The sequence below is a fragment of the Hypanus sabinus genome, chromosome 4 (genome assembly GCF_030144855.1).
Source record: "Hypanus sabinus isolate sHypSab1 chromosome 4, sHypSab1.hap1, whole genome shotgun sequence".
Classification (NCBI taxonomy): Eukaryota; Metazoa; Chordata; class Chondrichthyes; order Myliobatiformes; family Dasyatidae; genus Hypanus; species Hypanus sabinus.
The window spans coordinates 50,739,914-50,764,522 of record NC_082709.1 but is presented as its reverse complement, the minus strand read 5'-3'; the positions used below and the strand labels follow the sequence as shown (position 1 = coordinate 50,764,522).

Below are 24,609 nucleotides of genomic sequence, written 5' to 3'. Positions count from 1 at the left end.
GCAGCCTCATGTGTGGCACCTTCTGAAAATCCAAGTACACAACATCAACCAATTCTCCGTCTCTTCCACTTCCTATTTGAGTTTATAAACAGAACATTAGAATATAAAAGGAAAACAAAAACATCATTTCTATAGTTTTTCTAGGTGCTGTCTAAACCTCTTTTGGAATATAGGAACCATTTCTGAGCATCACATTCAACAAAGATGCAAAGTTCTTAGAGGACAAAACAAGTGTTGCAAGATGTAATGAAAGATGAAAGATCTCCTTTATTAGAAGAGTTTGGGGAAACAAAATAGGTATGCTTTCCATGAAGCAAAGAAAATCAAGCAATGTCCTAATAAAGCTTTTAACATGCTGAGAGATTTTGATAAACTGAATGGGGAAAAACTACAGTATTTGCCATTTTAGGACTGCCAACAGATCATTGACAGAAGAGAGAGAATTGTTTTCTTCATAGCGACAGGATCTGGAATACTTCCCCTGAAAGATGGTGTAAGCAAATTTTATAAGTAAATTTAAAAAGGATGGATGGCTACCTGAGTCTGAAGAACATTAGGGATTGCAGACAAAAAAAATACAATGCGAATCCAAGAATAGCAATTCCATCAAAGAGACAGCCAGAAATTGTTTGTATCTGTATGTGAACTTAGATGATTCTATAATTCTATGATCACACAATTCAAAAATTTAGTAACAACTTAGATAATTATTACTGAGAAAAGTCATGCTTGATCAAAGTTATTTTACCTTCCGTATTTACAGCAGTTGCATCCTCAATAATTATGGTTTTAACCTTGGATATCAACTCATTTTCGATAGTTGGCAACTCTTGGAAGTCACTCAGTTTCAAAACAAGGTTGGGTTCATGCACAATCTGTTGCAGCTCTGACTTGTCTGCGTTGTTGGCTCCAATAGCAATGGGCACAACACCAGCCTGTCTCATTGCCTCCACTGCTGGCACAACGTTGTCCTTGGATTTCCCAGCAGTGATGAGCACCAGGATTTGTGCGGCTCCGGCATCTCTTCTGCTGCCCGCAGCCGGGATAAAGACGTTATTCGTGACAAAGTCCAACGCAGCACCTGTGTTGAGGGGTCTTCCTGTTTTCAGTTTTAGTTTTCGTACAGCATTCAAAGCTTCATCTTTTGTTGAATGAACATTGAGGCCAAAGTCAATTCTTGCATCAGAGCTATATTGCACCACAGCAACTTGATCTGTGTCAGGCCCAATATTAAGCTCCTGGATTACCTTCTTCAGAAATTCACGGACTTTTTGAAATGATTTCCCCATCCCACGGGAGCCGTCAATGAGGAACACAATATCTCTCTTCCTGGCTGCAAACATTGAACATGAATTTGAAGATAAATTATGTGATTAACTTTTAAATTGAGAGATGAAATATGGACATATAAACATCAAAATGTGCAGATTTGCAGAGACATTATATGGAACAATTGCATGAAATGACAGTATTGCTTTGATTCATAATAGTTCTGATGAGTGCACTTATTTGTGATGCAGTTTGAGTCTGGTGATGTGCCAGCCTAGAAAATGACCAATTCTGCTGATCGTCCTCCAAGCAGACCATTTGATACCTGACTTTAGATCAGAAGTTGTTCAGATGCTCCTGTCTCACCACAATGAGCAATGCTACAGAAGTTCCTCCAAAAATGCAATTTCTCTGCATTGACATATTGGATGGGGAAAGATAGTTTATTGTAAATATTCTAGTGTTACTGCTAATCTAGTACAATCTGAAAAAAGGTCATAGGAACAATTCAGGTACCTTCTGAAGTTGTGACCATTTCCTCTTCAACAATTGTTGATTCTTCAATTACTGTCGGGACACTCAGCATTGTCAATGGCATCATCAATTGATTCAGGACATCTGGCAAAGAGCGGAAGTCATTTACACTGAAGACCAAACTTGGGTCAATTGCCATCTCTTCCAGTTGGGCTGCGTCTGCATTGTTAACACCGATCGCAAAGGTCATGACAGCAGCTCGTTTCAGTGCATTCGCAGCCTCCTCCACGTCATCGTTGGACCTTCCACCAGTGATGAGCAGCAAGAACTGGGGAACATTCTCCTGGATTCGACTCCCAGCAGAACTAGTAAAATAGTATTTAATAGCAAAGTCCAGTGCAGAGCCAGTGTTGGCTGTTGCCCCGCCTCTCAGTCTGAGTCCTTTGACTTGAGACAGAAGTTCAGTTTTTGATGAGTAAGTGTTCAGGTAGAATTCAGCCTCTGTGTCATCACTGTACTGTGCCAGACCCACTCGCACTTTGTCATGTCCAATGGCCAGCTGCTGAATTATTCTTATGACAAAATCACGGACATGAGGTAAATTAACGTTTCCGATATTGTCTGATCCATCGATAAGGAACACAACATCTCTTTTGCTCATTTCTAATGGTTCAACTGTAATAAAATTCACATTTGGTCATACAAAGTTTGTGCACATGAATTACACAATGGAAAGCAAAGTTAAATACCTCAAGTTAGGCTAGATATAAAATATAGTCAAAAGATTTTTAAATGGTTTACTATGAGTCCTGACATATTAAGAGAAAAATATTATTGATAATGCAGATTTTGCAGCTGCAATTACAATTATTAGATGAAGATCTAACATTGAAAAATTTAAGAGAGAGGCGCGCACGCACACACACACACACACACACACACACACACACACACACACACACACACACACACACACACACACACACACACACACACACACACACACACACACACACACACACAACACTGCAGACACTAGAATTTTGGAACAACACAGAAAAGGCCGAAGGAACTGAGTAGACCAGGCAGCATCTATGAAGATGAACAGTGTATGTTTCAGGTCAAAACCCTTCATCTGGGCTCACTTTATTTAAAAGGAGGAGTTGAGAAGTGGGCTGATTGAAGTCAAGGTCTCTCCAGGTGAAAGGCCTTATCATGAAAAGGTGATACTACATTCCTCTCCACTGGAATGATTAATACCTGAATCAGCGTTGAGCCAAGCAAGCATTTGTCTAAATAATGATGGTATCCTGAGGTGATTCGCAGTACCCTTCTGAAGCTCTGTTTAGATCGATTGCTTATCAAGTGCAGAGTGCAATGTTTATTTCTCTTCTTTTATAGAAACTGTCATGCACAGCAGTTCACAGGTGTTCAGCAGACAGCCTTGTTGACCCTAAAATAGCTAAAGCAATATTCTTTAAGGCTGTTACTGAAGACTATTACTCACATGAATGATTCACGAGGCTAAGAGCACTGGAATTACCTATTTTGAAATCATTTGAAAATTGTGTGATGTAGATATTTGCGCCTCCCTCTATGGTTTACCATCAATTTTGAACCAACATTCATGCTGACTAACTGGAGAGTGATGATATGATGTGTTTTAAATGGACTTTTGTAAAGCTTTTGAAAAGGTCCTTTTCTCCACCAACTTTACAGGCCAATGGAGTTTTGGGGTTCTTCTAGCTCTGGTCTTTCCTGCGTCCTTGATTTCCTTTGTCCTATCACTGACAGATGTGACTTCAGCTATTTTGACCTCAAGGTCTGTACTTCCATCTGCAATCCTCAGCTCTGTGGTGTCCCTCTCCCTTCCTTAAAGAAGATCTGATAACTCGGACCTTTGACCAATCTTTTAGGCATTTGCCCTGTTAAAATCTTAGACATCTCAATATTAGGCAATGTCTGACCTGATGCTGCACAAGGGATATTAAGCATTTGCCAAAGCCAGGAGTACTTCAGTGAAGCAGGTTACAATAAGTGTGAGGTGATGCATTTTGGATGCTCAAACAAGAGTAGGACTTACGCAGTGAATGGCAGGGCATCAATAAGTGTTGTGAGGCAGAGGATATTGAGAGTACAAGTGAACAGCAAAGAGCCACACAAGTGAACAGTAACAAAGAAGGTGGAGAGCACGCTGGCCTTCAGTGGTCAGGGCATTGAACTTCGGAGCACGAATATTGTACCCCAGTTAAACACAAAAAAAATGCTGGAGCAAAGCAGTACAGGCAGTGTCTATGGAAATGAATAAACAGCTGATGAGACCCCTCATCAAGACTGGAAAGGAGGGGGGAAGATGCCAGAATAAGAAGGTGGGGCAGGGGAAGATGGACAAGCTAGAAGGTGACAGGTAAAGCCAGGTGGGTGGGGAAGGGGAAGAAGTTGGGAGGTGATGTGGAAAAGGCAAAGGGCTACAGAATAAGGAATCCAACAGGAGAGGACAGTGGATAATGGAGAAATGGAAGGAGGATGGCATCCAGGGGGAGCAGAAGAGGCGAAAGCAGGGAAATAAACAAGAGGGAAGAGAGAGAAGAAAAATAACTGGAAGTTGAAGAAATTAATGTTCATGCTATGAGGTTGGAGGCTATCTTGACATAATATAAGGTGTTGCTCCTCCAACCTGAGAGTGGTCTTATATTGCAGTTATACAAATCATTGGTGAGACCGTATTTGGAGTATTTGTGTACAGTATTGGCCATCCTGTTACTATCATCATTCTCAAGCTGGAGTGAAAGCAGGTGAGTAGAAGAATGCTGATTAGACCAGAGGGCCTGAGTCATAGGGAGAGGCTGGGCACACTGGATCTTTATTCCTTGGAGTATAGGAGAATGAGAAGTTAACTCATAGAATTTTATATAACCATGTGGGGTATTGGTAAAGTGGACAGGCATCGTCTGTTTCCCAGGACTAGAGGACACAGATTCAAGATGAGAGGGGAGACATTTAAAATATTTGCAAGTAACTTTTTCGCAGAGTGCAGTGGGTACTTGAAATGAACTGCGAGAAGAAGTGGTCGAGGTGGGTACAATTGCAACAATGAAGGGCATTTGGAGAGATACATGGAGGGTTATAATGATATGGCTCTATTAAATATAATAGTTAACATGGTTGATCCAGTTCATTTCTGCTCGGTGGTGACCCTCAGAATATTAGTGGTGGAGGGCACGCTGATGTTAATGATATTGAATGTCAGAATATTAGACCATAAGATATAGGAGGAGATGTAGGCCATTCAGGCTATCGAGCCTGTTCTGCTATTCAATCATGGGCTGATCCAAATCTTCCAGTCATCCCACTCCCCTGCCTTCTCCCCATACACTTTGATGCCCTGGCTAATCAAGAACCTATTGTTTGACTCTTGGAGACTATCATTGGCTATACTTTAATGGTGCAAACGTTAAATGCCACACTATTATTCTATGACTCTATGAAGAATCCTACACTGGTTATTCAGTTGCAAAGTTTCTAGCCCAATAAGAATATATGATCATAAAACATAGGGGCAGAATTTGGCTATCTGACCCATCGAGTCTGCTCCGCCATTCAAACATGGCTGATCCTTTTCTTCTATCTCCTCCTCAACCTCAGTTCCCGGACTTCTCCCCATAACCTTTGATGCCATGTCCAATCAAGAACCTATCAATCTCTGCCTTAAATACACCCAATGACCCGGCCTCCACAGCCGCATGTGGCAACAAATTCCACAAATTCACCACCCTCTGGCTAAAGAAATTTCTCCACACCTCTATTTTGAAAGGGAGCCCCTCTTTCCTGAGGCTATGCATCCTTGTCCTAAACCCTCCCACCATGGGAAACATCCATTCCACATCTACTCTGTCTAGGCCTTTCAACATTTGAAGGGTTTCAGTGAGATCCCCTTCCTCATCCTTCTGAATTCCAGTGAGTACAGACCCAGAGCCATCAAACGTTCCTCGTATGATAACACTTTCATTCCTGGAATTGTCCTTGTGAAACTCCTCTGGAGCCTTTCAAATGCCAGCATACCTTTTCTAAGATGAGGGGCCCAAAACTGTTTACAATACTCAAGGTGAGGCCTCACCAGTGCCTTACAAAGCCTCAGCAATACATCCTTGCTCTTGTATTCTGGACCTCTTGAAATGAATGCTAACATGGCATTTGCCTTCCTCACCACCTGCAAGTTAACCTTTAGGATGTTCTGCACAAGGACTTCCAAGTCCCTCTGCATCTCAGATTCCTGGATTTTCTCCCCACTTAGAAAATAGTCCGCACATTTATTTCTACTACCAAAGTGCATGACCATGTATTTTCCAACATTGTATTTTTGTTGTCACTTTCTTGCCTATTCTCCTAATCTACATCCTGCATCCTTCCTGTTTCCTCAACATTACCTGCTCCTCCACCAGTCTTTGTATCATCTGCAAACCTGGCAACAAAGCCATCTATTCCATCATCTAAATCATTTATGTACAACATAAAAAGAATCGATCCCAACGCCAACCTCTGCTAGTCATTGGCAGCCAGCCAGACAAGGATCATTTTATTCTCACTAGCTGCCTCCTACCAATCAGCCAATGCTTTAAACTTGGCAGTAACTTTCCTGTAATAACTTGGTAAGCAGCCTCATGTGTGGCACCTTGTCAAAGGCCTTCTGAAAGTCCAAATATACAACATCTACTACATCGCCTTTATCTATCCTACTTGTAATCTCCTCAAAAAATTTCAACAGGTCCATCAGACATGATTTTCCCTGAAGGAAACCATGTTGACTTTGTACTAATTTGTCCTGTGTCACCAAGTACTCCATCACCTCATCCTTAACAATTAACTTTAACATCTTCCAAACCACCAAGGTCAGGCTAACTAGTCTATGAATTCCTTTCTGCTACCTTCCTCCTTAAAGAGTGGAGTGACATTTGCAATTTTCCAGTCCTCTGGCACCATGCCAAAGTCCAATGATTTTTGAAAGATCATTTCTCGTGCTCCACATTCTCTAACACTACCTCTTTCAGAATCCTAGGGTGAAGTTCCTCTGGTCTGAGTGACTTCTGTATCTTTAAGGAAAGAATTATTTTGATATAACACTAGAATATTAAGAGGGAGGCTCAACCAAGGTGGAATTAGGAATACAATTGGAAACTGTAACCATGAAATTTCTTGTCTCAGGGAATCTTTGATTCTGGTAGTTCTTTAGAATAATAATTTGCATTCAAATATACAAATATTTGTGGTGCAAGTGCTGATCAATAAAAATTAGAAAGTGTTCAGGAAAATCATGAAATTTAATGAAAGTTGGACAGGGTAGTTAATGGTATTAGTTCAAAAGTACGAGTATACGTAAGTGTGGTATACTCATTTGCTTGGAGACACAAGATGCTGGGATTTGGAGCAACAAAGAGCTGACCATTCATCAGTGGCCCCTCTCCCCTTCCTTATTCTGGCTATCTCCCCTCTCCACTTTTAGTACTAATGCAGGGTTTTGACCTGGAACATTGATAATTCCTTTCCCTCTACAGATGCTGCTCAACCTGCTAAGTTCCTCCAGCAGGTTGCTTGAATTCATTTGCTTGTTTTACAGGTAAAGCTTATATAAAATACATTGAAAGAGGGAAGGCAAAATCATTGAATGATACATAATGCTGAGACATATTAGGCTTGATCATAGGAAGTATTATTAAAACATTGGTCCAACCCAAATCAAAAGATCAGAATCTAGTGATAAATATGATTGCTCTTGATATTATAGCAATGTTTGACTAAGTATGGCACCAAGGAATCTATAAAACATTTGTCAATGGGGATCGAGGGAAATTCACTCCATTGATTAAAAAGCATGTCCAACACAATGGAAGATGATTATGATAATTGTGAACTAGTACTCCCAAGACACCAGTGGAATAGTTCCCCAGGGTTGGTGTCATAGCTTCTTCTTTATTGATACCCCTCCTTCATTTAAGATGCAATTTTTTTCTCTGGTGAATGATCATGTTCAGTTTCCATACCTGAGTAATGGAATATATCGACAATATTTGGTCTAATTGCGGCATTTAACTTTTGCACCATTAAAGTACATCCAATGATGGTCTCCAAGGGTCTAACCATACTCTTTGACTTTTAATATCATTAACATCAGTGTGCCCCCCACCACTAATGTTCTGAGGGTCACCACTACTGAGCTGAAATGAACTGGATCAGCCACATAAATACCACATTTAAAAGAACCAGCTGGATATTCTGAGGAAAGAAGCTCACCTCCTGAGATTACAATGCCCTTCTCTGTACTGAGCATACAACAGGCATGCTGTGGAATATTCTCCACTTAAGTGGATGAACGCAATTCCTACATCATGCAGGATTACACAAAATCCAGGGCAAAGTTAACAGCTTGATTGGTATTCCATCTTCCAACCTAACCATACCTATAGTCCACTGCTGTTTGTGACACCAATGAGAAGCCTGCAGCAACTTGTACAAGCTTCATTGACAGCCCTTCCCAAAGCTGTAACCGTTACATATTAGAGCAACAGGCTGACAGGAAACCAACTTCTTCTCAATTAGTCACATACCATTTTGACCTGGAAATGTATCACTGTTCATTCACAATTGTTAGGTCTAAATAACAGAGGTCTTTCTCCAATAACTCCTTGTGACTGTCTTCATAAGAAGGGTTGCAGCATTTAAGGGTGGTCTCTCACAATAAATGTTTTAAGTACCATAATGGTGAGCTATAACTGCTGACCTTGAAACCTTAATCTAATAAATAAAAAAAATCCCAAATACTCAGGCTTCTGATAAAATGTGGATAACTGCTGACAAATTACGTCATATGCCTTTGCATTAGCAATTTGATTTCAGTTGTGACTCTCAGTCATAAGCTATAGACTTTATCATAAGACTATAAGAGATGGGAGCTGAATTAGGCTATTCTCCCCATTGAGCCTTCTCTGCCATTTGGTCATGTCTAATTTAATATCCCTCTCAACTCCATTCTCCTGCCTCCTCACAGTAACTATGACAGCATTATTAATCAAGAACCTATCAACATCTGATTTAAATATACCCAATAACTCGGCCTCCACAGCCATCTGTGGCGATAATCTCCACATATTCACCATCTTCTATCTAAAGAAATTCCTTCTTATCTCTAAAGATGAGGCTGTGTGTTCTGGTCCTAGACTCCCTCAGTGCTGAAAATGTCCTCTTGACATTCACTCTATCTCAGCCTTTCAATGTTTGATATGCTTCAAAGAGATTCCCACACCCGTCATTCTTCTCTACTCAAACAGTCCTCACACATTGGCAGAAAATTACTGTAGTCTCGATTATAATGGCCATAATTTAAAAATGTTGTAAAGTTAATACTTTGGATAGAATACAGTGCATCTGGAATCAGGGTTACATATCCAATAAACACTCTCCTACAGTTTGAGTTCCTTTTAATAAAACCAACTAAATTAAAATAAAAAAGAACGCTTAACAAAGTTTTTACCTTCACTGGTAATTATTGTTTCCTCTATCACAGGCATTGGCTGAGCTTTAGACAGCAGTTGTTGTTGAATAGTTGGCAATTCCTGGAAGTGATTCAATATGAAAACAGATTCTGGGTCGGAGGTGATCTGCTGCAGTTCCGATGTGTCTGCAAGCTTGGCTCCAATAGCAATGACCACAATGCCAGCCTGTCTCACTGCCTCTGATGCCGGCCCAACGTTGTCACTGGATTTCCCAGCAGTGATGAGCACCAGAAATTGTGCAGCTCCAGCATCTCTTCTGCCGCCCGCAGCCAGGATGAAGACGTTCCTTGTGACAAAGTCCAGTGCTGCACCTGTGTTGAGGAGCCTTCCCTTTTTCAGTCGCAGTCTTTTTATTGCATTCATGAGTTGTGCGGCTGTGGAATGACTGTCAAGGCCAAATTCAAGTATTGGCTTGGAATTGTATTGTACCACAGCTACTTGATCCTTTTCTAGTCCAACATCAAGTTCCTGCATTAGTTTCATCAGAAACTCACGGACCTGAATAAATGATCCCCCCATTCCAAGAGAGGTATCAATTAGGAATACAATATCTCTCTTTGTAGCTGCAAAAGCTGAAAATTAACATTCATAATTAAAAATTGAAACATTTTGTACAAAGTAATCAAATATCATTACAGCCATTGTAGCTACCGAATGAGAAATTTTAAAGCTGCTATATTTATCATTTTAAATGTGCACACTCTTCCTGGCTGAGCTCAACCTCGATTAATGTCTTCTAATCCAGACAATAGAACGTAAATTTAACAATGTCTTTGTAAAGCACAACAGAGCATCTTTTTGTGTGAAAAGAATTCTATTAATTTTATTGTTTTCTAAGAGGATTTAGTGTTCATGAAGTTGTGAGATTTAGGGCATGGTTAATTGTTCTTCGCTAATAAATAAAGAAATCACTTGAAGCACTTATTAAAGTTTAAAGATTAAAGAGGCGGAGTGTTGAATCTAAGAGAAGGTAGAAGTGGAGTTTATGCTTACGATGGAGAAGTTGTATCATAAATGCTTGTAGCAATTAAAACACCTCAGATATTTAAACAAAACCATTGCAGTAAGAAATAAAGAGCAACTTCTTAAAAATCAGTCATAGGACAAAGAAACAGGCCCTTTGGCCATTGTCAGAAACAATCATTAAACCCCTCTCTATATCAGTCCCATTTACCAGCATTTGGTCCATAGCCCATTATTGCCTTTGCAATTCAAATGCTTGTCCAGATGCTACTAAAGTGTTCTGAGATACTCACCTCCATCACCTTCAAAGGTAATGCATTGCATATTGCAATGATTCTCTGGGTGGAAAAATTCTTCAGATCCCCTAAAAACCCCTTAATTGAAACCTAAACATCTCTCTCTGGTCTTTGACATATCTGCTATGAAGAAAATGTCTTACTACAAATCCTATCTATGCCTCTCACAATTGTCTACACCTTTATCACATCTCACTCAAGCTCCTCTGCTCCAAGAAAAATGAAACCAGCTCTCCCCATATGTAAAAATTTCCATCCCAAGCAGCATGGTGAATTTCCTCTGCATCCTCTCCAATGTATTCTTGTCCTCCTTGTGGCATTGCAATGAGAACTGTACACAATGCCTAATCAATGTTTTACTCATTTGTACCATCACCTCGCCAAACTTACATTCTACTTTAGGCAAAGCATCCTATTTGCTTTCTTTTTCATCCTGTCTTTGTGTGCTGTCTCCCTCAAGGATCTTTGGACTTGCAAACTCGGGGTCCCTTTGTTCCTAAATACTCCACACAACCCTACCTTTTATGGTATATGACCTTCTTTATTAGAATCCCAAAATGCATTATCTCACACTTATTAGGATTTAATTTGCCATTGATAATGCAAATTTATCTTCTGTTGTCTAAGACTACTTAACTCATCATCAAGAGCACAGCGTACCTGTGTGTCATCTGCAGATTTATTAATCATATCTCCATTCTTGCATCTTTATTACCAGCCTTTTCAGAGGGTGAAGCAGACATCAGACTGGGCGGTGATAAGTAGCTAAACCACTGAGAATGTACATGAATGTTGCAGAGGTTTTCATAGCTCCATAGGGTTGCTCAAGGAATACACGTTTGTCTCTATCACAACCATGAAATATATAACCACTAAATGTTCCCACGTGGAAGAATATCCACCATGACCATTGCAGTGTGACCTCGGCCATCTAATGCTCCCATTCCCATAACCTTTTTATTCCTGTAATTGGAACCTAAGTTGGTAGCTGTCAAATATGCCACTTCATTCATTGCCTGCACTTGGAAACAATTCAACTAGGAAAGACTCAGGTTTATCCATGTGAAATAACATGTCAGGTCAATCAGAAAGCAGGAAAAACTAAGAGGGAGGGTGAAAGGAAGAAATTCTTTGGATAATCACACATTTAACAAGGGTGTAACAAAGCAAGTAAGGAAGGAATGTGTAACAAGTCTGAAGGTATAACGGGATCAAGCCGGATTCGATAGCAGATGAGATGAGGCAAAGGTACACTTAAAGAGGAGGAAATCAGCTGAGCTTCTGGATGACATTGGAGGCAGATGATAAGGTCAGTCAGGGCAAAACTGCATGGAAGACAAGAAGAACAAGGAAGGAAAGACTGTCTGTATCCATAAAACAGAATGACTTGGTAGTCACAAACAAGAGAAAATCTACAGAAGTTGGAAATCCAAGCAACATACACAAAAGGCTGGAGGAAGTCAGCAGGCCAGGCAGCATCTATGGAAAAGAGAACAGTTGAGGTTTCGGGCTGAGACCCTTTGTCAGGGACCGGCTGAGACCGGAAAAAAAAGATGAGGAGTCAGATTAAGAAAGTGAGGCAAGGGGAGGAAGAACTGCAAGGTGATGGGTGAAACCAGGAGGGGGGAGAGATGAAGTAAAGAGCTGGGAAGTTGATTAGTGAAAGAGATACAGGGCTAGAGAAATGGGAATCTGAAAGGAGAGGACAGAAGGCCTTGGAAGAAAGAAAAAGAGGAGGAGCACCAGAGGGAGGTGATAGGCAAGTAAGGAGATAAGGTGAGAGCAGGAAATGGGAATGGGTAATGCTGAAAGGGGGTGGGTGGCGCTTTGCCAGAAGCTCGAGGAATCGATGTTCATACCATCAGGTTGGTAGCTACCCTGATGGAATATAAAGTGTTCTTCCTCCAACCTGAGTGGGCCTCATCATGGCAGTGTAGAGGAGGCCATAGACTGGCATGTTGGAAAGAGAATGGGAAGTGGAATTAAAATGGGTGGTCACTGGGAGATCTCACTTATTCACATTGGTGCTCAGCAAAGCAATCCCCCAGTCTGCGTAAATGCCGTTATCCAGAAAGCACAGCAGTGCCTGTATTCTGGCAGAGGTTTGTAAAGATACAGCATCTTGTCTATATCTTTGACAAACTTCTATAGATGTGCGGTGGAGAGTATATCGAGCAGTTGCATCATGGCCTGGTACTGAAACACCAATGCCTTTGAATTGAAAAGCCTACAAAAAGTAATGGATACAAGAAGCAGTGGACTAGTAGCAGTCCATCACAGGTAACGTTCTCTCTACCACTGAGCAAACCTACCCAGAGCACTACTGTAGGAAAGCAACATCATTAGTGTTTTTTTTTCCCTTTTCGTAATTGCACAATTTGGTGTCTTTACCATATTGGTTGGGGCAGTCATTCTTTGATTCTATATTGCTTCTTGAATTTACTGTGAATGCCCACAAGAAAATTAATCTCAGGGTGACATATGCAGTATATATTTTGGTAATGAATTTACTTTGAACTTTGAGCTTGAACTTGTACAACAGTATTAGGCAGGAGGTGGGTAAAGTTGTGTGAGGGCAGCTGTTTCTGGTTAAATCCAGATCTGATATGTGGCAGTAAAAGCTGGCCAGTCAGAATTCAGATTAAAAATATTGTCCTGTGTAGAAGGATGACAAGGTTTGCAAACCTTTGCTCAAAAGAAATGTTGCAATTTCAGTCAAACCAGAAAATAAACGTATGTAAGGTTTAAGAAATCTGACAAGGCCCTCAAGGAATATAAAGAAAGCAGGAAAAAAAGAGGGAATGAGAAGGGGGCATGAAATGGCCATGGCAAGTGGTAATAAAGAGAATCCTGAGGCATTTTATATGTACATTAATTAAAATGAGGGGTAATGTTGCAGCTATATAGGACCCTGGTCAGACCCCACTTGGAGTACTGTGCTCAATTCTGGTCACTTCACTACAGGAAGGATGTGGAAACCACAGAAAGGGTGCAGAGGAGATTTACAAGGACATTTCCTGGATTGGGGAGCATGCATTAGAAATGGTGGAGTGAACTCAGCCTTCTTTCCTTGGAGCGACAGAGGATGAGAGGTGACCTGATAGAGGTGTTTAAGATGATGAGAGGCATTGATTGTGCGGATAGTCAGAGGCTTTTTCTCAGGGCTGAAATGGCTAGCATGAGAGGGCACAGTTTTAAGGTGCTTGGAAGTAGGTACAGAGGAGATATCAGGGGTAAGTTTTTTATGCAGAGAGTGGTGAGTGGGTGGAATGGGCTGCCGGAGGTGTTGGTGGAGGCGGATACGATAGGATCTTTTAAGAGACTCCTGGACAGGTATGGAGCTCAGAGAAATAGAAGGCTATGGGTAACCCTAGGTAATTTCTTGGGTAAGGACATGTTCAGTACAGCTTTGTGGGCTAAAGGGCCTGTATTCTGCTGTAGGTTTTCTATGTTTCCATGTTTCTGAAACAAGAGGGTAGGTCACTCAAGGATAAAGGGGGAGAGGATGTATGCCTGGAGCCAGAGTAAGTGCACAAGGTACTCAATAAGTACTTTGCACCAGTATTCATGAAGGAGAAAAACATGGAGGATAGTGAGGTCACGGAGAGGTATGCTGATTGTTACCAAGAAGGTGGTGCTGTAGGCTCTTCTGAAGGATTTTAAGCTGGATGTTCTCAGAGCTTGATAGGATCTATCCTGAGTTACTGAGAGACACAACAGATAAGATTACTGGGGTCTTAAAATAGGCAAGATCCCAAAGGATTGTATCATGGCTAATGTTGTTCCTCTGTTTACAAACCAAGGAGTAATAGGCCAGTGACCCTTATATCAGTGGTGGTGGAATTGTTGAAAAAGATTTTTAGGGATAAGATCTACTTACATACATTTGAAAAAGGCATGGATATATTGGGATGGTCAGCACGGCTCTGTGCAAGGATGGTCATGTCTTACAAACTAGATTAAGTTATTGAGGAAATGAAAAAGATGATTGACAGTGGATATTGTATAAATGGGCTTGAGTAAAGCATTTAACAAGATCTCTCATAATAAATTAATCCAGAAGATTAAGGTACATGTGATCCATAGAGGAAGTTAGTTTAGCCATGAAATGAAGTAGGTAGTGGTAGAGAGTGTTATTGTTACTGGGGGGGGGGGCTGTGACCAGTGTTTTTCAGCAAGCATCAGCACTGGGACATTTGTTGCTTGTGGCATATATTTAATGAAAATGTAGGCACAATGATGAAGAAGTTTTGGGGTCAGACAAAATTAGCAGAGTCGTTGATGATGAGGAAAGTTGTCAAAGGATAGAACAGGGTAGAGACAAGATGGGAAATGACAGTGGCATTTAATTTGAACGGTAAGGGTGTCGCACTTTGAAAGTTCAAATGTAAGAGGAAAATATACAATAAGCATCAGGGTTCTTAGGACCATTGATGTACCGAGGGAGGTTGCGGTACATTTCTATAGTTCCAGGAAAATGGCAACAGAAGTGGATTGGGTGGCTAAGAAGGTATACAGCATACTTGCCCTCATCATTCAGTTTAATAGAGTTGGGAAGTCATGGTGCAGCTGTACAGAATGTAGACTAGGTCACATTTGGAGCTATATGCAGCTCTGGCTAAACCACAGGAAGGGTGTGAAGGCTTTGGAGAGGGAGTATAAGAGTTTCACCAGGATATTGGCTGGAACAGAGAAAATGATCAATAAGAAGTGATTGGACAAGCTTGATTGTTTTCTCTAGACCATCAGAGGCTGAGAGTTGACCTTATTGAATTTGATAAAATTATGAGAGACATAAACAGGATAGAAAATCAGAGACTAGGATAGAAAATTAGAAAATCTACTGTTCTATGGTGGTTTCCTGTAAGATAAGTGAAAAAGGATTTGATTTTGTTAGGAGGTTGAAATATTCTCTTTCATATGGATGAATGCAACTTGAACAAATCTTAAAATGTTCAATGTGACGCAGAACAAAGCAGCTTACTTGAATGACACCAAGTTCTCCCCTTAGCTTTCACTTCCTCTATCCTTGTGGCTTTCCAGTATTTTGCCAAATCTAATTAACAAAACTAGTTAAAAAAGCTAATCCATCATCTAAACTGACAATGCAGAAGACCCAAGGACCCTCCAAGATGAGCACACTCCTGACTTGAAATATATTACTGTTCCTTCATCATTGCTGGTTGAAATCCCAAAGCACCCTTTCTAAAAGCACCATGAAAGCACAGTATCTTCACCAGGTGATTGCTGACGTTTGAGAAGGTATCTCACTATTATCTTCTCATGGCAGATTAGCGATGGGCAACAAACAGTGACTTTCCAGTGACACACATGAAATAAATGAATTAAAGGAGTCTGACTGTCCTCAAGGATATGTCTTGAGGTTTCTGACCCACCCTGCTAATTAGAAAATAATAAGCCCTGTGTTTCAGAAGATTTCCATAGATTTCCACAGCTGACCTAACAAACATAACAAAGTGAGATAAACTAAATTTAAAACAGCAATTCTTATTCTACTTCACAGCCTCCTGTAACCCAAGCTACTCACTAAAATCTAGGTCTTTATAAGCCTTTAACTCACAAAGATCACCTATTACTATTCACCTAACCAATAAAGAATCTATTAAGGCAAATAAAAGTATATCAATAATTCATTTCATGGAAAGCAGAGAATTAATTTTTGGGTTTAAATGATAAACATTAACAATATTTCTTCTGAAATTATTTCAATAACATGATTGATAGTCTTGGAGAAAAATGTAAATATAATTCAGTTACCTTCTGTACTGTCAGGTTCTTCGACATGTACTGTTGGTTCTTCAGTAATTATTTCTAGAGTATGTGGTCTTTGTAATGACATCATTACCTGTTGCTGTATGTCTGGCAGAGAATAAAAGTCCCTCACATGGAAGGCCAGGTTGGGATTAAAGGCTATCTGCTTCAGTTGAACAGGATCTGCAAACCCAGATCCAACAGCAAGGGTTACTACAGCGCTCTGCTTCAGTGTATCTGCAGCTTTTCTGATATCATCTCCAGACCTTCCTCCAGTGATGAGCACCAAGAACTGGGGAACACCTTCTTCTCTTCTGCTCCCTACTGATCTGACAAAGTGAGTGCTGAGGACAAAGTCCAACGCCTTCCCGGTTGCAAGTCTCCTACCACCTTTAAATCTGAGCATTCTTAAGAAATCCAGAATTTCATTCTTTCTCAAATAGGTGTTTAGATAAAACTCTGTCTCCTCAGTGTCGCTATATAACACCAAACCAACTCGCACTCTGTCACTTCCAATATCAAGGTTCTCAATTATTGTGGAGATGAAGTCACGGATAGGCTGTAGATTTGAATTCCCAACATAATCAGATTCATCAATGAGAAATATAATGTCTCTCTTGCTGTCTGGTGCAGATGGACCTAGAAAAAGAATACATATGAAAAATACTCTAGGATATAGAATGATAATTGAAATGTTGGGGAATCAAACATTTTAAAAGCCTTTGCAAAGATTAGAGCAGGCAAGAGAAGTGAAATTAAAGGGAAAGTTCTAGCTTCCATGTTGAAGGATGTCACAAGATGTTGGTTGAGATTTGGCAGTTACACGATGACAACATATGATTATTTGGTGCTTATTGATTACTGGAAATGGCTAATGAATTGTTTATTACAGTACATGTAAACTATAAAGGGCATCACCTAAATACCCCTTTGTAATCTTGAAACATAACAGTTAACAGTAGAGACAGTAAAAATACAGGCAACCCTGGTGTAATGGACATTCAGCTTACGAAAATTTTCCCCTGAGATGATTTACAAACCACTATCCAAAAAATCTGAGATATGGACTAAGATTTGTCCTTGTAGAATTCATATGGAAAATAAAAGCAAATACATCAGCACAATTTTAGGATGGATATTCATATTACAGTAACTTGTAATGCAGTTCTAGATGTTATGGGACATTTTCAAGGGGAAAGGTGAGCAACCAGAGGTTGTATGAGCATTGGTTAAAAAAAAAAGCAGTGTAGGCATGTAGAATGAATATAGTGAGTAAGGTAGAAGGTTCAAAAATAAGACCTGAAGATTGTAATATCGGCATTGGTCCTGGTGCTGTGTTGGTGAGGCTATGAATAGGAGGAAAGGACAAATCTATGGCTGAAGAACTAGTGCAGGAATGAGGGACTCAAGTTCTTGTATCATTGGTATCTCTTCCGAAGGAAAGGTGACCCGAAAGGAGTGATGATTTGCACCTGCACTGGACCTGACAGGGAGATACATTAGAATCTTTTACAGTCATAAAGTCACAGCAATCAACAGCGCAGAAACAGGCCCTTTGGCCCATCTAGTCTGTGCCAAAGCATTTAAGTTGCCTAGTTCAAATCAGCCTGCACCCAGACCCTAGCCCTCCACATGCACCAATACATCAATACACCTACCTGAACTTCTCATAAATATTAAAAACGAACTTGCTTCCATCACTTGCACTGGCAGCTCATTTCATACACTGAGTGAAGAAGGTTCCCCTCATGTTCCCCTCAAACATCTTTGCTTTCACCCTTAACCCATAACCTCTAGTTGTAGTCTCACCCAACCTCAGCAGAAAAAGCCTGCTTGTATTTAACCTATCTATACCATAAGACCATAAGACATTGGAGCAGAATTAGGCCAGTTGGCCCATTGAGTCTGCTCCAGCATTCCATTATGGCTGATGCAATTTTCTTCTCAGACTCAATCTCTTGCCTTCTCCCCATATCCCTTCCTGCTCTGACCAGTCAAGAACTTATCAACCTCTGTCTTAAATATACATTAAGACTTGGCCTCCACAACTGCCTGTGGCAAATAATTCCACAGATTCACCACAGTCTGGCTAAAGAACCTCCTCCTCATCTCCATTCAAAAAGGACACTCCTCTATTCTGAGGCTGTGCCCTCTGGGCTTAGACTCTCCAACCATAGGAATCATCCTCTCCACATCCATTCTATCAAGGCCTTTCACCATTCCATAGGTTTCAATGAGGTCAATCCCCCGTTCTTCTGAAGTCTATTGAATTCAGGCCCAGAGCCATCAAATGTTCTTCATATAACAAGTCAATCAATCCTGGAATCGTTTTCCCAAAACAGCTTTCAACTGTCTCCAGTTTCAGCACATCCTTTCTCAGATAAGGGGTCCACACTTGCACACAATACTTCAAGTGTGTTCTCTCCAGTGCTTTATAAAGTCTTAACATCACATCCTTGCTTTTATATTCTATTTCCCTTGAAATGAATGCTAACATTGCATTTGCCATCCTCACCACAGACTCACCTACAAATCAACCTTTAGGAAATCCAGCACAAGGACTCCCAAGTCCCTTTGCACCTCAGTTTTTCACATTTTCTCTCCATTTAGAAAAAGTCAACATTCATTTCTTCTACCAAAGTGCATGACCATACACTCCCCAACATAGTATTCCATCTGCCATTTCTTTTCCCATTCCACTAATCTGTCTGAGTCCTTCTGTAGCCTCTTTATTTCCTCAGAACTACCTACCCCTCCACCTGTCTTCATATTGTCTGCAAACTCTGCATCAATTCCATCATCTTAATCATTGACATATAAAATAAAAAGAATTGGACTCAACACAGACCTTTGTGGAATACCACTAGTCACCGGCAGCCAGCCAAAAAAGGCTTAGTTTATTCACTTTAATCCCCGTAATACCATGGGATTGTGGCTTGTTAAGCAGCCTCATGTATGGCACCTTATCAAAGGGCTTCTGAAAATCTAAGTACACAATATCAACCAAATCTCATTTGTCTATCCTACTTATTACTTCATCAAAGAATTCCAACATATTTGTCAGGCAAGATTTTCTCTTGAGGAAACCATTCTGACTGTGGCTTATTCTATCATGTGCCTCCAAGTACCCTGAGAGCTCATCCTTAATTATTGACTGCAACATTTTCACAACCAGTGATGTCAGATTAACTGGCCAAAAGTTTCCTTTCTTCTGCCTCTCTCCCTTATTGAAGAATGGAGTGACATTTGCAATTTTCCAGGCTTCTGGAACCCTTCCAGGAACTAGTGATTCTTGAAGGATCATTACTAATGCCTCCACAATCTCTTCAGCCACCTTCCAGACCTCTGGGGTGTACACCTTCTGGTCTAGGTGATTTATGTACTTTCAGACCTTTCAGTTTCCCAAGAAACTTCTCTCTAGTTATGGTAACTTCACACACTTCATGCCCCCTGACACTTGGAATTTCCACCATACTTCTAGTATCTTCCACATTAAAGAGTAATGTAAAATACTTATTCAGTTTGTCCATCATTTCATTGTCCCTCATTACTACCTCTTTAACATCATTTTCCAGCAGTCCAATATCCATTTTTGTCTCTCTTTTACACTTTTTATATTTGAAGAAACTTCTGGTAGCTTCTTTTAATATTATTGGCTAGCTTACTTCATATTCCATCTTTACCTTCTTAATGACTATTTAGTCAACTTCTGTTGGTTTTTAAAATTTCCCCATCCTCTAACTTCCCACTAATGTCTGCTCTATTATATGCCCTCTCTTTGCCTTTTATGTTGGCTTTGACTTTTTAGTTAGCCACAGTGGTATCATTCATCTTGCCTTTAGAAAATTTCTTCCTCTTTGAGATGTCTCTGTGCCTTCCGAATTACTTCCAGCAATTCCGGCCATTGCTGCTCTGCTGTCAACCCCACCAGTGTACTTCTCGAATTAATTCTGGCCAACTCCTTTCTCACGCTTCTGTAATTCCCATTAGTCCACTGTAATACCAAGACATCTGACTTTAGCGACTCTTTCTTAGACTTCTGTGTGAATTTAATCACTTGCCCCTAAAGATTCTTTAACCAAAAGCTCTTTGATCAGTTATGGCTCATTGCACAACACCCAGTCCAGAATAGCTGATCCTGTACTGGGCTCAACCATGATCAGTTCTTAAAAAGTCATCTTGTAGACACTCAAGAAATTATTCCTCCTATAATCCAGCACCAACCTGATTTTCCCATGTTCTCCATGACTATTGTAACATTGCCCTTTCGGCATGCATTTTCTATCTCCTGTTGTAATTTGTATAACCCTACTAATTTTCTATACCTCTATCAAATTGGCTTTCAATCGTCTACATTTTCAGGAATAAAGTCCAAACATATTCAAACTTTCCTTATAACTCAGGTCCTCCAGTCTTGACAGCATCCTTGTAAATTTTCTCTGTACTCTTTCAATCATATTTATATCTGTCCTTTAGGTAGGTGGCCAAAACTGCACACAATATTCCAAATTAGGACTCACCAACATCACCAACTTCAACATAACATTCTAATTCCTGTACTCAGTACTTTGATCTATGAAGGCCAACATGCCAAAACTTTCTTTATAACTCTATAAAGCTACTTTCAATGGGCATTCTTCAGCCCATCTTTCCAGCTGGTCTAGACTCCACTGCAAGCTTTGATAGTTAACGAAACTGTCACACGACACCCTCAATCTTACTATCATCCCCAAATTTGCTGATCCAGTTGACCACATTATTATCCTGATCGTTGATATAGATGATAAACAATAAATGGCCCAGCACTGATCCCTGCAGCTCTCCACTGGTTACAGGCCTCCAATCAGAGAAGCAAACATCTATTACCACTCTGTCTTTTTCTGCAAAGCCAATTTACTACCTCATCTTGAATGCCAAGTGACTAAACCTTCTTGATTAACCTACCATGTGAGAACTTGGAAAGTGTCTTGCTGAAGACTCCGTAGACAGCATCCACTGCCTTGCCTTCATCACCTTTCCTGGTAACTTCCTATAACTATAAGATTGGTTAGACTTGACCTACCATGCGCAAAACCATGTTGACTATCCCTAATCAGTCCATTTCAATCAAACTACTCATATATCTGGTCCCTGAGAATGCCTTCCAATAATTTTCCCACTACTGATGTCAGCCTCACCAGCCTATAATTTCCTGATTTATTCCTAGAGGCTTCTTAAACAGCAAAACAACATTAATTATTCTTCATTTCTCTGGCACGTCTTCTGTTGCTAAGGATGATTTAAATATCTCTGCTAGTGGCCTGGCGGTTTCTGCACTTGGCTCCCGCAGGGTCTGAGAGAACATTTTGTCAGGACGTGGGGATTTGTCTTCCCTAATTTGCCAAAAGACAGCAAACCCCTTCTCCCCTGTAATCTGTATAGGGTCCATGCCCTCGCTGCTGCATCATTTAGACTCTGTATCTGTAAATACATGCAAAAAATCCATGTAAAATCTCCCCATCTCTTTTTGCTCCATGTGGTGATTACCATTCTGATCTTCCAGAGGACAAATTTTGTCCCTTGCAATCCTTTTTTTCTTAACAGATCTGAAGAAGCCCTTAAGATTCTTCTTCACCTTGTCTACTAGAGTAACCTCATGCCTTCTTTTAGCCTTCCTGATTACTTTCTTAAGTGTTCTCTTGCATTTTCTATGCTCCTCAATTGCCTCATTTGTTCCTGCCTGTACCTGCTATGCAGCCCTTTTTCATCTTACCTATAAAGCTACTCTCTCTCTCTCTCTCATTGGGACTTCTATGTACTGCTTATGGAAACTGTCCTGAGCACATTTGACAAACGCTTATCCTATCTAGTTCCTTTAGTACTAGCAAAGCTTCCTACTTGGATATCAGTCTCCCTCCAGTTTAGGTGCAAACCATCTCTTCTGTACAGGACCCACCTTCCCTGGAAGAGAACACAATGATCCAAAAATCTGAATCCCTCCCTCCCACACCTACTCCTTAACCATGTGTTAAACTATTTGATCTTCCTTTTTCTGGCCTCACCAGCATGTGGTGTAGGTAGCAGTCCCAAGGTCGAAACTCTGGAGGTCCTGTCCTTTAACTTAGCACCTAACTCCCTGATTTCATTTTTCAGAACCTCGTCTTCCTTCCTTCCTATATCATTGGTACCTGTATGACCATGGCTTCCGGCTGTTCGCATGTCCACTTAAGAATCCAAAATGTCCCAAACCCTGGCACCTGGGAGGCAACATACCATATGAGAATCTCATTTTCATCCACAGAACCACACTTCTATTCCCCCAACTAATGATTCGCCTATCACCATCACTCACCTCCTCTTTCCCCTTCCCTTCTGAGCCACAGAGCCAAACTCATTGCAACAGACCTGACTGCTAAGACTTTCCTCTGATAGGTCATTCCCCCACCTCAAAATATCCAAAGTTGTTGAGGGAGTTGGTCACACAGGTACTCTGCAATGACTGTTTAATCTCTTTCACCCTCCTGAATGTCACCCAGTTTCCTATGTCCTGCACCTTGGGTGTGGTTACTGTACTTCTATATGTCCTGTCTATCACCCTCTCAGTCTCTCAAATGATCTGGAGTTCATCCAATTCCAGCTCCAACTCCTTAACACGTGTTTAGAAGCTGCAGCTGGATGCACTTCTTAATTGGGAAGGTTTAAACTTGTCAGACAACAGGGCAGTGGTTGGGGTGGATATTGGCGAGACCCAAATGAGCTGTGTGGCAGGTGAGAAAGTTGAAGCAAGGAAAGAAGTTGAAGGAAGCCTGACAATAGACAGGACAGGCAGAGATAGGACAGAGCAAGGAAGACAAAACTGCATATATTTTATACAAAGCCTTACAGCAAGACAGATAAAAGGCATGTGGGACTTGGATAGTTAGCTGTTATAGAAATATAGTTGATGAGTGTGCAGGACAGGTTGCTCAATGTTCTGAGATATGAAGGCAACAGGCATAATAGAGGTGAAGGGAAGAGAGGACCAGGAGATATGTTTTTGATTAGGGAGAATGTCATAAAGAGGATATTCCTGAAAGAATATCCAATGAGACTTTATGGGTAGAACTTAGAAATAAAAAGGAGATAATCACTTTGAAAGGATTGGACTGCACAAAGCCACCCTGCCCCTACAATAGTCAGCAACTAAGGGAGGAGAAAATATGTAGAGAGACTGAAGATAGCTGTAGGAATAATAGGATAGTAATTGTAGTTGTAGGTTCCCTAATATTGACTGGGACTGCCATGGGGCTAAGAGATTGGATGGGGCAACATTTGTTAAGTGTGCCCAGGAATGTTTTCTCAAGCAATATGTAGATAGCATTATTCAACGCCAGCAAAATTCAATGTCTTATGAGGAAATGAGGCTGAGAAAGTGGTTGAGCTGTCATTGGAGGAACACTTTGGAATCAGTGACCATAATTCTATTAGCTTTTAAATAATTATGGGGGGATTGGTCTACAACTTAAAGTCCAACTTTGTACATATCTAATTTGGATGATGTTAGGCAGGAATTTGAAAAGGTTATTTGGGAGAGACCGAGTGCAGGTAAAGGATGGCTCTTAAAAATGAAACAAGGGTAGAACAGTGCATGCATGTTCCCGCTGGAATGAAGGGCAAGGCAGCCAGGATTGATCTGGTTAACAAAGAATATTGAAGCTCTGAAGAAAGAAAGCATCTGTCAAGCACAGGCAGCTGGGATCAAGCAAATCACTTAAAGAGTATAAGTGATGTCTGAGTATACTTAAGATGGAAATCTAAAGGGCAAAAAGATTAGATGAGCTATCTTTGACAGATCAGGTAAAGGAGAATCTTAAGAGAAGTCTATAAAGAGCAAAGCAGTAACTGCATAAGAATAGATTCCTTTAAGGGTCAGTGTTGTCATCTATGTGAGATGGATGAGGTCTTAATTGAGTATTTATTGTCTGTTATCATTGTGAAGATGGTTATCAAAGCTAGGGAAGAGAAACAGATCTGCTTCATAGAAGATTTGCTGCTGGTGATACTAAAATGTATAAAGATGCCTGAATCTCTAGATTCTGACTAGGAAATCCCAAGGCATTGTGATAAGACAGAGAAGAAATTTAGGGGCTCTGGAAGAGATATTGTGAACTTTAGATTAGCTTTTGGAACGCCGGGTGGTGGCTAATTTAGGCCAATATTTAAGAATAATTGTGAGGATAATGCAGGGAAGTACTGGCGAGTAGCCTAAAGGTCAGCAGTGGAAGTTACTTGAGGGTATTCTGAGAGACAGGATTGAGCAGCGTTTGGAA

The 24,609-nt window shown here is 40.6% G+C and overlaps 1 protein-coding gene across 1 annotated transcript in view; it reads right to left on the bottom strand.

The window, feature by feature from the left end:
- The window catches only part of col6a3 (collagen, type VI, alpha 3), a 111,635-nt gene that overhangs the window by 23,184 nt on the left and 63,842 nt on the right, over window positions 1-24,609 (bottom strand). The window contains exons 15-18 of the mRNA XM_059965962.1: window positions 16,328-16,960; window positions 9,269-9,862; window positions 1,786-2,418; window positions 749-1,333 (exon numbers count right to left, since the gene is read on the bottom strand). Of these exons, the coding sequence (XP_059821945.1) occupies window positions 749-1,333; window positions 1,786-2,418; window positions 9,269-9,862; window positions 16,328-16,960 (2,445 nt within the window). The remainder of the gene's footprint in view (window positions 1-748; window positions 1,334-1,785; window positions 2,419-9,268; window positions 9,863-16,327; window positions 16,961-24,609) is intronic.